The sequence below is a fragment of the Pelodiscus sinensis genome, chromosome 19, assembly GCF_052426305.1.
Source record: "Pelodiscus sinensis isolate ZL-2025 chromosome 19, ASM5242630v1, whole genome shotgun sequence".
NCBI lineage: Eukaryota > Metazoa > Chordata > Testudines > Trionychidae > Pelodiscus > Pelodiscus sinensis.
The window spans coordinates 25,403,305-25,416,106 of NC_143070.1; the positions used below are offsets into that span (position 1 = coordinate 25,403,305).

A 12,802-nucleotide genomic window follows, 5' to 3' on the forward strand; every position below is an offset into this window, starting at 1 on the left:
GGCCTGAGCACGGTCGGGAACGCGCTGAAAACCCGGCCGCGGGGTTCGGAATGGGGCGGGCCCGGTCAGACCGCGCATGCGCAGCGGGTCAGTGATTCCGATCATAATCCAGCGCCGGGGCTTAGCTCAGACCGAGAGATGCCTGGCCCCGCCCCCAGGCCCCGGGCAGATGCTGCTTCCGCTGCTGGGCGCCGGGCCGGGGCGATGCGCTGCCCTTTCCCACGGGTCCGATCTCCCCCGAGTCCCATGAGCCCCTTCGCAGCCTGACACCCGGCAGCGCCCCCCTCCCCCGCCGCGGTGCAACCCCTGCCCCTCCCCCCGCCCCTCCACTGTCTCTGCATCCCGGCGCCCCAGCGCTCCCCGTGGCAGCCACTGGCCGCAGCTGGTGCCCAACGGACCCCGCCCCCCACTGTGACGTTGCTTGCTCCGCCCCTTGCTCTCGTTCCGATTGACAGGGGTTCCCCGGGCTGTCACGCCCCAGTGACGCACAATTGCCCGCCCCGTGGCCGCATCATCAGTGACATGAATTGCTCCGCCCCTTGCTCTGGCGGGGATTCCTCTGGCCCCGCTGTCAGGCCGGGAGTGACGGGGCCGCCCAGAGACGCTGAGGGCGGGGCCGGGACTTGAAAGGGGGCGTGGCCAGGGCTCCACGAACCAATGAGAGCGCGGAGACCAGTGACCCGCCTGCTGCCGCCTCCCCCCTCCGGCCGAGACACGGACCCGCCTCTCGGGCCACTGGGGCGGGAGCGCGCGGACTCGGCCGGGCTCGGGACCCAGAACGTGTCACCTGCGGGGGGGGGCGCCGGGTTCTGGCCCTGGGCCCCCACCCCGCCCCTGGGCTCTGTTTGCAGGACGCTGGGAACGGGCCGCAGGGGGCGGGTCACTGGGGAATCCCTGTTCTGTTCCCTCCCCCTGGGGCACTGGGCAGACAGGACACTGGGCTGGGGGGGGCCTTTGTCTGACCCAGTGTTTTTCCTCCCGTTGCAGTTTCTGTCCTGCATACGTGGAATTCGTTGCTACTGCTCAGGACTTGCTACATTTTGCTCCTGGTCCATGGGTTGCAAATTCAGAGGGACTGGGGATTCTGGTCGAAAACACTCACAATTCACTTCTTGTACTGCATCTTTCCCCACCCCCTACAGTTTGAGGCTGGGCTCCCCTATGCACTAACCTGCCAGTCGAGATGGAGGAGGGTTGGGCTTGGAGCAGAGAGGCAGGGAGGAGGCTCCAGGTGCCGGTGGTAGGCGGAGTAGGAGCATGTGAGCTCAGGGACGACAGAGGAGGGGGAGAGGGGGCAGAATGGGAATAAATTGGTACCTCCATAGCATGGTGCCCAGGGGCAACTGACCCCTCCAGCCTCCTCGTTACACCACTGCCCCTTCACGTGCAGATCTATCCTCTTATGCATGTGCAAGATCTGTGAGAGCCGTCCCATGAATCTGCAGTTAGTGTCTGTGGCGCCTGCTTTTAGGTGGTGTCTCGATCCTGCCACAGTCACCTCCAAAGAGGGGGCTTCCCAAAGCAGGCCCTTGCTGCTGACCCCCAAGGCATCCACAGGTCCAGTCTCCTTTCAATGGGCCCACTTCCCAGGGCTCATTGATCCTGGATCTGGCTTCCATCCCTCTCCAACCTTTGCAACTGCCCAGAGGTGCTCACCTTCCACCTTATCCATTCCCACCTCATTCACCCCACAGGGACAGTCTCTGCCTCTGTCCTAGGGACTATTCTACCAAGATGTAATACAAAGTTTCCATGTAAAAGGACTCAATACAAAGCTAAAAACTTCAATGAGAAAATGATTAATACAGAGACGTGTCTACATCTGCTGCAGGGAGACACCTCTGCCTGCCTCCAGCCATCTTCCCCATCTACAGCCCCATTGCAAAGCAAGGGAGGGGAAGAAAAGAGGCTGAGGCCCATCCAACAGGACTGAAGCGGTCATGATCAAGCCATGCCAGGGAGCCATTCTCCGGTTCATTGCTGGTGCTGTGTTGCTTCAGGCACGCTGAAAAGCAGTCACCTCTAGGGTGGGCTGGACAGCTGTTTAACACCTGCAGTCTCAGGGCAGGCAGGGGGCAGTGCAGGCTGCCTTCCTGCAGGGCCCCCATCAGAACTACTGAGCCCTCCTGGCTTAGGAAAATAATAAATGGGAGGATTGGAAATTAACTGCCCAGTCTCACGTCCCCTAGGCAGGGAATGAGCCATCTACATTAGGCCCCAGCTGGAGTATCATGTCCAGTTCTGGGTGCCACATTCCAGGAAACATGGAGAAACTGGAGAAAGTCCAGAGAAGATCAACACAAATGATGAAAGGTCTAGAGAACATGAGATATGAGGCAAGGCTGAAGGAATTGGCCTTGTTTATCTGGGAAAAAAGAAGACCGAAAAGGGACATGAGAGCAGCTTTCAAGTATATATGGGTATGTCTACACTAGCCCCCTAGTTCGAACTAGGGAGGCTCATGTAGGCATTCAAAGTTGCAAATGAAGCCCAGGATTTAAATATCCCAGGCTTCATTTGCATCTTTCCGGGCGCCGCCATTTTTAAATGTCCCTTACTCCGAACTCTGTGCCCGCGGCTACACGCAGCACGGAGTAGGTAGTTCAAATTAGGATCTCTAATTTGAACTACCGTTACTCCTCGTGGAATGAGGTGTACCGTTAGTTCGAATTAGAGATTCTAATTCGAACTACCTAGTCCTTGCCGCGTGTAGCCATGGGCACGGAGTTCGGACTAAGAGACATTTAAAAGTGGCGGTGCCCGGGAAGATGCCAATGAAGTCCGGGATATTTAAATCCCGGGCTTCATTTGCAAACTTTGAATGCCTACATTAGCCTCCCTAGTTCGAACTAGGGGACTAGTGTACACATATCCTTAAAGAGTATCATAAGGAGGAGGAAGAAAAGTTGTTCTCCTTGGCCTCTGAGATTAGGATGAGAAGCAATGGGCTTAATTGCAGCAAGGGAGGTTTAGGTTGGACATTAGGGCTATGTCTAGACTGCAAGCCTCTTTCGAAAGAGAGCATCTAGACTGCACGTTGAACTTTCGAAAAAGCAGCTTGCTTTTTCGAAAGAAAGCATCCAGTGAGTCTGGATACTCTCTTTCGAAGAAGCCCTATTTACATTGAAGAACGCCTTCTTTCGAAAGAGGAACTTTCGAAAGAAGGCGTTCTTCCTCGTGAAATGAGGTTTACCGCCATCGAAAGAAAAGCCGCGTTCTTTCGATTTAATTTCGAAAGAACGAGGCTGCAGTCTAGACGCAGGTGAGGTTTTTTCGAAAAAAGGCTACTTTTTTCGAAAAAACCCCTGAGTCTGGACACAGCCCCAGAAAAACTTCCTGCCTGTCAGGGTGGTTAAACACTGGAGTAAATTGCCTAGGGAGATTGTGGAATCTCCATTACTGGACATATTTAAAACCACGTTAGACAGACACCTGACAGGGATGAGCTAGGGCAACTCAACTTTGGAAGCTGCAGGGGCCACACTGATACTTACAGAACATGATGACAGCTTCAACACAAGTGTGGTTGAATATGCAAGCAAATATATACAAATAGCTTCTCTCACATGGACAGGCATGAATGCAAAGATTAAGTCAAGACTACACAACATACAGGCTCCATTTAAGTCAGTTCTACTGATATTAATAACATGTAATATTTACCTAATTTCTACCCATGTGACAGCACTTTTCATGAGCAATGACAGTCCAAGAATTTAACTACTAAAATGCATCTCAAGAGAAGATCATTACACTGACAACTTTTTTGTTTTGGCTCCCACTCGCTGGCCACGTGTTGATCCCCACAGAAATCCAAACTGCACCACAGGGCACAAACAAACTGTCCGTGGACAGAATGCAGCCCACAGGCCATGTGTTGAGCGGCCCTGGGTGCTTGGTCCAGCCGTGAGGGCAGAGGACTGGACTCAATGACCTCTCAAGGTCGCTTCCAGCTGTAATGTTCTTTGATTCTATACTGCCCGCATGGGGTTAGATGGGGGCTGGTGCCCCCTAGAAGGGACGGATCTCCAGAGCCCATCCATTCCTCCGTGAGCCAGCCTCTGCCCTGGGACCGAACTGGAACCAGTGCCTCCTAGAGAGGCCCAGTGAGATTTTGGTACTAGGGCCCTCCAGTGGATCCCTTGCACTTGGGGTCAGGTCAGGCCCTGTTTTCTCCCACACTGTGGGGCCCCAGGGGCCAGGCCCTGTGGTGCCTCTAGGCTGGTGTTGCAGTGTGAGGGGAGTGAATTGGCTAGTTCTGAAGCATTCCCCCCATAGGCCTCAGCAAGCCTGGGAGCAGGGCTGAGCAGATGGGAGAAGCGGGGGCAGGAGGTGGCTGCTGGATATCCATCTCTGCCCTTCGCTGTCTCCTTTGAGCAGGGGTGGCTTGATCGAAGCACAAGCTAGACAGAGCGTGATTGCTGAAGCCCCCCCACTCTGCGGTTGTTCCCCACATGAATCAGATTGCAGCGAGCCAGGTTATACTGGTCTGTGCTCCACTCACCTCTTTGCGACCCATGTAGACAGCCCCTGAACCACTGGAAACTGAGCTTCTACTCCAGCCTGGTGTGTGACCTCAGGCATGCCTCGTGGGATGAGGTTTACCGGGGAGGTCGACAAAGGGCTTTCATGTCGGCAGGGGAGCATCTAGACTGCCCCGATCTGCCGACAAACAGCTGATCGGCAGCTGGTTGGCAGAGCGCAGCAGCCATTTAAATTTAAATGAAGCTGAGATTATTTAAATTGCGGCTTCATTTCCCTCTGCCGATCAGCCTCATCTACATGGCTCCGTCAATGGAGCCATGTAGTTTAGACACACCCTGAGTGTTATCAATGGGAGAGCAAGGGCTGGCAAGGACAAGTCTAGCCTTGGTCACGTGGGCTTGGTACCATTCCAGTGGGCGGATGGTGCCATCAGTTGCTTGATAGCGTTTTGCGTCTGGATGCAATCAAGTGAGGCAGTCCAGTGACAGGTGGGTGAGTGGCTGGAAATCAGTGGGTAGGGAACTGGGTGCCAGGCGGCAGGTCACTGGCAAATTCAGCGTACGGGGACGGGTCTCCCCACGCCTCCACTCCCAGCACTCGCAGGCGGAGTTCACAAATGACAAAGCTCTTCTCGCTTCCCCACCAGCCAAACCATCACTTTACTCTGGGTCTTTAACATGTGCTGTCCCTTGCCTTGGCTGGGCTCTGCTGCACAAAATGTGGGGTTGAGGGGCACAAGCACTCAGACCCGTCATCCCCCACCCTGCTGTTCTTGCCCCAAGGCCCCCCACACACTGCCCACCCACTAAAAATGCTCCTGAGCTACCTCTTCCTCTCTAGATCCACCCCCCACTTGTGCTCTCCCCCTGCCATTGCCTGCCCTGATATGCCTCTGACCCCCCACCTCCTGCTCCATGCCCTTGGCCCTGGCCTGCCTGACCAGGGGCTACCGCTGGAGACTGGCAGGTTTTCTACCAGCTGATGCCAGAGCCAGGCACCCCAAGCATCTCCCACAACCAAATCCCCCTCCCTCAGAGACAGGCAAACCCAGAGCCCCCCCGCCCCCACCAGCCAAATCCCCTTCCTTCAGAGACAAGCAACCCCAGAGCCCTCCACTAAATCTCCCTCCTTCAAAGCTAAGCAACCCAGCGCCTCCTCCCCAGCCAAATCCCCCTTTGCTATGCCTCTGCTGTAGGATTAAAAACTCCTAATTACAAATCAAAGTACAAAAATCATAGCAAGACACAGAGCTGTAATTCCTAAAACCAATAACAACTACTTACTTAACATTTTTGGGTGATCATTAGCTATTAAAATAAAAAATAAACAGCACATGCATTGCAAAGTGATAATACAGATAAAGGACAATGTGTTCGGAGTAATGGAAATAACATTTGTAAAGGTGCAAAACTATAATTAAAATGGTTTACAAGAAGCGAGCGCAATTCAGGGAATCACATCAGCAGATAAAAGCCAGATTGGGAACCGTTATGAGACTTCACGTAGATATACAGTGATAAGAGACTCTTTTAAATTCTCAAAATGTGTGACAGAGTTTGAGGGAACATAGGTAAGGGTATGTCTACACTACAAAGTTAATTCAAACTAACAGCCGTTCATTGGAATTAACTTTCATAGACAGCTAGTTTGAACTTAATTTGAACTAGCGGAGCGCTTAATTCGAACTAGGTAAACCTCATTATACGAAGACTAACGCCTAGTTCGAATTAAGTAGTTCGAATTAAGGGCTGTGTAGTCTAGACTACCCTAAGCATTGACGTCTAGGAATTGGGAGGCCTGTGCCTTTAAGAACTCAAGCCCAGGAGCCCGCCCCCCGCTCGGGGCTGACATGCAGCGTCCAGGGAAGCGAAAGAAAAACCCTTTGCACCCTTTGCACCCCGGTATTTACAGGTGGCTCGTACAGCGGGGTAACTGCTCCCCTCCCCCTCCCGAAACGGGGGTTTTGTCCACGAAAAGGGTCTGGTGGTGTCAGCCCCCCCCCCCCCCCCCGGACTTAACCCCGGTACCGCCCCCCCCCCGATTTTCCCCTCTAGCCCCTCTTCTGACGCTACCTACAGGAGCTTGATCCCTCCAGCCGGTAAATTTCTGCCCCCTGCTCAGACCATGACACTCCCCCCCCCCCGCGGCAATTCGCTCCCAATAACCGTTTTAAACCCCTCCCAGGAGGAGGCAGCAAATCCGAGGGGGCAGCGGCTACAGCGAGGGCTGCTGAGTTTGCTCAGTTCGCTGCGCATGCTCAGTGCACCCAAAGTCGCAACTCTGGAGAAGTTTTGCTCGCTGCACCGGCCCGGGCCGGGAGGCGGAAGTAGCCCGGTGACCCCCCCCCCCCGCTCCGAGGGGGCGTGACCAGGCAGCTCCCGGTCGGAGCTAAGACCTGCGGCAGGGGTGGGATCGGTTTCACGGACCTGCTGCGCATGCGCGGTGTGACGGCGCCACCCCCCCATTCGGCTTCGCCGCTGTCACTCCCGGCCCCGCTCAGGCCCCGCCGCTAAGGGGAAGGTAGCGGAGCTCGTTGCGGTTGCTGCGCATGCGCCGCGCTCCCTGGGCTGGGAGCCGTTGGGGCCGTTACTCGCTCGGGGAGGGGCCGTGACCCGCCGTCCTGCGCTGCGGGTGAGTCCGGCGCTGGGGATCGGGGCCTCGCGCTGCCCCCCCCCCCCCCCGCCTCTGCGGTCGCGTCACAAACATTCAGCCCCGCGCGTGTTGTTCCCCCTTCGGGCTGTTGGCGCCTCCTGATGCGGGGGGGGGCCCTGGCCTGAGGGGCGCAGAGACGGGGGGGGGGCCGAGGGGCCCAGGGGAGGCCCTGGCGGGTGAGCGAAGCTTTGGGGGATTTTTTCTGGTTTTAAATTTTGATTTTTTTTGTATCCTCAGTGCTGGTGCCTCAGGCCCCCGCCCCCCCCCCCCCGGGACCTGCCCCCCCATTGCTGAGCTCCAGGAAGTGACCCGGCCCCGGTCCCCAGCCCAGAGGCAGCCATGGCTGCAGAGAGCCCCGTGGAAAGTGTCCGGGAGGAAGCGCCGCGTCCCGTCTGCCTGGAGGATTTCACAGCCCCTGTCACTCTGGAGTGTGGGAACAATTCCTGCCAGGCCCCCCTCAGCCCTCAGGGCAGAGACACTGAGCAGCAGGGACCCCTCCGGCCCAACCGGCAGCTGGCAAACGTGGTGGAACTAGCCAAGCCGCTGAGTTTCCAGGCAGCACAGAGAGCAAGATGGGACGGGGTGTGCGGGGAGCACCAGGAGGCTCCGAAGCTGTTCTGTGAAGAGGATCAAACTCCCATCTCTGTGGTGTGTGACAGATCCCCAACTCACATGGTGGTGCCCTTTCAGAAAGCTGCTCAGGAGTACAAGGTACAAAGTTGCTGTCCAGTGTGATGGGAAATAACATTGGGTTTTAATTACAAGCTAATTTCACTGACTGTTACTGGGCATAGGTGTGACACGGCTCCTTAAAGCCTTCATGGTACAAGAGATGCTGTAAAAAGTAAATGCTCTGGCTTTGTGGCAACTTACGTCAAATACCTGATGTGGGAAATGTTTCTCTGAGGCTCTAAATCCTGAAACCCAGCCCTCACTGGTGGCAGGAGGGGTACTTGTACAAGGTAAAGTGTTAACAATCAGAGCAGTTTAGATTGCAGGAGGTACAGGCCACTCTGTCAGTGAGCTGTCTTGGGACTGGAGAAGAGGAGGTTACAAGCTATTACTGATTGGATGAACAGGAACAATAATCTGTCATTTGCCTTATAGATCCATAATGGAATCTGGACTCTGCACAATACCCAGCAAGGGAAAGTCCTTGCTCTGAGCAGGTGTCAGTCCAGTTAGACAAACTGTGGGAAAGGAAGGTGGGGCAGCAAGTTGCTCATAGTCACCAAACATGTCAGGGATAGAGTTTGGTCCTGAACCCTTGTTCAACTGTTAGACTCCACTGCTCCCTGTCCCTCAGCATCACTGAACAGTGATGAAGTGTGGCCCTTTAAGAGAGAAAGATGCCTTGATAAAACCTTAGGCCCAGCAGGGAGAAGAGGTTTCCCACTGGGATGCTGAACTTCTGGGGGTTAAACTCCGATGCATGAACGTAGATGAGGTTGCTGGGCTGGATGCTGTGTGGGGCCCATAGCAGGGCTTCAGGAAGTGCAGGTCCATGCCAAATACAACTAGGATTCAGTTGGATTGTAGCAAGAGTTCAAACTGGTTAACTGCTAATGTTTACCAGTGCCAGTTACTGGTTAAACTTCCCACTGCCCCAGCAGTACCCGCTTGCCTCTGGCAACTAACATCAGTCTGCAGCTGCTTGGAGTTCCCATTGGCCAGCAGCAGTTCTTGTGGTCACCCTTGGCAGACCTCACAAGAGATCCCTGGCCCCAGGAGAGCCCATTTCTTCTACCAGCTCTGCCTGGCAGCAGGTTAAAAAAATACTGTCACTTGTAAAATTGTAATCTGTTACATCAGGGGTTCTCAAACCTTGTGATACCGTGACCCACTAAAAAAAAAAAGTTGGGGGGGTGGGAGCCAAAGTTGTTAAGCAAAAATTGCACCAGTTTGTGACTGCACCCACCCCTCCCCTGAGCCAAGCCCCCCCAGCACCCTCCCATCCAAGTGCACTCCCTCCTCCCCCTGAGGCAGGTATCCTCAGTGTCTGGAGCTGTGCTCCAATCAAATCTCCCCCCCTCCCCTCGTAGAGCCAGGCATGGAGAAAGAATCTTACTTTTAAAAGCGTCTGCTTCTGCCGCTGGCCCGCTGCCTCAGCTAGCAGCTTGCAGGGGAAGCATCATGTGGCAAGTTGCTGGTCAGGTGCTACCCAGCCCGGCACCAGGCAACTGCCCCCTTCTCCCCCTCCTCCTCTTCACTAGATTCTGTGGTACTCCTCACTCCCCTGCCAGATGTGGCAGGAGAAAATTGACTGGGCAGTGTCTGGAGATGCCAGGAAGACACAAATGGGAAAAAAACCAATCAACCAACCAAAAAAATCGGATCCAGCTGCGACCCCCCCTGTAAGTTGGTTGCGACCCACAGTTTGAGAAACGCTGGGTTACATGATGAGTGTTGTTAACCACCTGCATCCTTGTGCCACCACCCTTGCAGGTGTCCTGCTGCATCCGCAGTCTCCTCCTGTGTCTCTTTCTATGGACAAAGCCACGTTCAGGGCTGAGTCCCTGCTGGACAGGGGCAGAGCTTCACAAAATTGGGACTCTCTTAAAGGCAGACAAAGGGGCTCCCAACATCTGATGGGGTTTGCCCTCATGCTGATTTCTATTTCTTCAGGAAAAATTGGAGGCCCATTTGAAAACTCTGAGGGAGGAGAGAGAAAAGCTACTGAGAAGGAAAACAACAGCAGAAGGGAAAAGCCAGGCCTGTCAGTGCATGAGTTAATGTCCAGCCGTTGTGGCTTTCCCAGACATGCTCCCCAAGTGAGCTGAATGTCCCCCTGAAGGACTGTCTGCTCACTTGGTTCATTAACATGTTTGCTTCTTTTTCCTCCGTGGGTATCTCTATCAGGCTGGTGCTGAGTCCTGCCTCCTGCTGCTCTGGTTCTGAATGGGAACATCCCTTTCAGAGGGACACGGGCCAAAGGAGGTGCTGGGAGAGACCTAGTAATCACAAAGTAGAGTCAAATGTTACAAATTGTAGGGTTTTTCAATAAATTCTTCCTGCTGCGCACTCAGCTCCTCATGAAAGGGCTCTGGGCTCCACCCATGCCCCTGAGCAGCCCTTTCCCTGTTTTCATACAGAAATGGACCCAAGCTGAGAGGCAGATGATTGTGGATGAGTTTCAGCAGCTGCGGCAGTTCCTGGAGGAACAAGAACAACTCCTGCTGGCCCAGCTGGAGAAGCTGTACGAGGAGATTTGGAGGTTCCAGACTGACCCTGTCAGGAAACTCTCTGTGCAGATTTCCTGTCTCAGTGAGTTGATCGGTGAGCTGGAGGGGAAGTGTCAGAAGCCAGCAAGTGAAGTCCTGCAGGTGAGACTGAGGGACAAACATCCCAGCTCCTCATGTAGGGAAGGGAGGCTCCTGAATCACAAGTGCTGGAGCCCGGCTGTCCAGATCTCAGTGTAACACCTTGTGCATTGCTGCCATGCGAATGACTCTTGTGCTTTGTAGAGTTACAGGCACAGATCTATTAGAGATGTCAAAGCCCCATTTGCTCAGGGGATCCATGTTCCTGGGGCCAGGGCAGGGCCTCTCTTCCCAGATCTGTAAATCCCTTCCCTAAGATCCCCTGTGTGTCCAATGGGGCTGAGATTCTTTTCTGTGTCTTCTTTTCTAGGACATCAGAAGCACCCTGAGCAGGTATGTGGCTCTCACTCCCCTCACACTTCATGGAGCAGGGAAAGGGCTTGGAGCGGATGTTAGCACCACATCTCCCCAGAGCTCTACAGCCAGATGTTAGACATGAATATCTCGGACTCATTTAATTCTGAGGGTCTCATCCTCGCACTTTAGACTCTGGAATTCCCCATTCAGGGCAGAGTCTGACCTCAAGTGTTTCCTAGAGCTCTCACCTCCCTGGGGACTGGCTGCCTCAGGACTGTGGGGTGGGACATGGGCCTGTCACTGCTGGGCATTGGGCACATTCAGCCCAGGGCAGCAGGGACTAAGAGTCTGTCCCTCCCGAGGGCTGTTTGGAGACCTGTGTTGAAGGAGCTGGGGAGAGGGGAGCTGGTGTCTCAGTCTAATCCGTAGTGGACAGATTCCTTCAGCCATTCATGTGGGAACCTCCTGTCCCTTAGTGTCTGGAGGCCAAGGCGTGAGTTGGTCATGGAGGCTCTATTCCCCTTTACTCCCCCAGCCAATCTCCCCAGGCCAGAAGTGAAGAACAGAAATGGGACCTTTGAGGGGAAGGTTACATGGCCATGGGATGTGTTGTCCCTGTTCTCAGGCTGGGAGAATTGGAGGAATTCTAACTCCAGGCCTGTTAGAACTGAGACTCACTAGCCAGAACTTACCAACAGTAAACGAAATACAATCACATGGAATTGTTTCTGTCCAGGTGTGAGATGGGGCAATTCCAGCTGCCGGAAGAGATTTCCCCTGAACTAGAAGAACAAGTCAGAGGTTTCTCCCAGAAAACGATTGCTCTGTCGGAGACTCTGAGGGAGTTCAAAGGTACCTGGAAGGGATGGATGAGGGGAAAGCGGTTCAAGTATCTGAGACTATTGAATCTGGCCTCTGAAGCCAAACTTCCCCTGCCTCAATTCACACACACAGAGAATGACGGCCCCATCACTCTGCTGTCCTTAGAGGCACTGAGCGAGCAGACCCAACTGCTTGCAGAGAGAGCCAGGGGTTTGCAAACTCTGAACCTCCCATTCTGAAATCAAAATATTTAAAGTTACTGTGATGGCAACGTGTTCCGCCACCGCAGCTCCAGGTTATGATAAGAAGCAATAAGTGTGTAGGGAATAATTCCGGACATACTGGGTGCAGGTGGAAAAAAAAGCAGAGGATTTATTGTACATCAGTGCTGGTAGAGTACCACTTAGGGGTTAACCTGGTTAGCACTAACTTAATCAAAATATGCATTAGATTATATAGGCAGCAGATGGACAGAGGGGAAGTGATTTGATACGTCTAGTGGCAGAAACATAATGAGCACGTAAGCTAATAAACTACAAGGTTATTCAGTATCTCCGCCCATTGCCAATTAAACATGTTAGGAATAACTACTTCTATTATTGATAACACGCTAAGTGAGCCAATATAAACAAAGGCCCGTTAGATGGTGTAGAAGCTATTTTATGTTTAGCTAAAAGCTATCTTGTATAACAGAAACCATTTTAGCTTTTTGTTTTTGCACGTAGGCCAGAGTAAACTTTTTATTACCTCATGCACCAGGCCAAGACAGATGTGCTATTGAAATGTGTTAATTGGGCTGGTTTAGAGAGGAGAGGTACTCCCTCGTACCTGTCCGCCATCTTGTTAATAAGGCTTTGTTTTTCCTAGTTTAATTAATTATTTCTGTAAATGGATGCCCTGACGTCAGACTGTTTGGTTAAGTGTATAGAGATACTAGGATTGATTGTATTAGGCAGCCTTACTGGACCCGGCTTTGCTGGGACCACGTTTGGCTCACTTTGCTTTTATTGGCCAATAAAACTGTCTGTTTAGCCGCGTAAACTGAGTGAGGCATTTGCTTCGACAATGGCAACTCTGTCGGCTGGAAATATAATAAGTCTACTGCGGGGGTGATATTTGGGATCTAAGCTTATTTTTAAGGAATAAAGACAGTGAAAATAATTCCTGCGCAGTTTTAGGCATCAGTCTGGGCCTTATCAGAGTGAGGCCTTCTTGTAATGTGGTAG

At 53.4% G+C, this 12,802-nt stretch overlaps 1 protein-coding gene across 2 annotated transcripts in view; it reads left to right on the forward strand.

The window, feature by feature from the left end:
- Positions 1 to 7,382: 7,382 nt before the first annotated feature.
- Positions 7,383 to 12,802, forward strand: part of LOC149522394 (zinc finger protein RFP-like) — a 97,392-nt gene continuing 91,972 nt past the window's right edge. The window contains exons 1-4 of one of the 2 annotated variants that reach the window (XM_089770996.1): positions 7,383 to 7,848; positions 10,230 to 10,460; positions 10,768 to 10,790; positions 11,491 to 11,606. In XM_089770996.1, coding sequence (XP_089627122.1) covers positions 7,477 to 7,848; positions 10,230 to 10,460; positions 10,768 to 10,790; positions 11,491 to 11,606 — 742 coding nt within the window. In that variant the 5' untranslated portion in view covers positions 7,383 to 7,476. The remainder of the gene's footprint in view (positions 7,849 to 10,229; positions 10,461 to 10,767; positions 10,791 to 11,490; positions 11,607 to 12,802) is intronic. The other variant, XM_089770993.1, reaches the window with a different exon arrangement.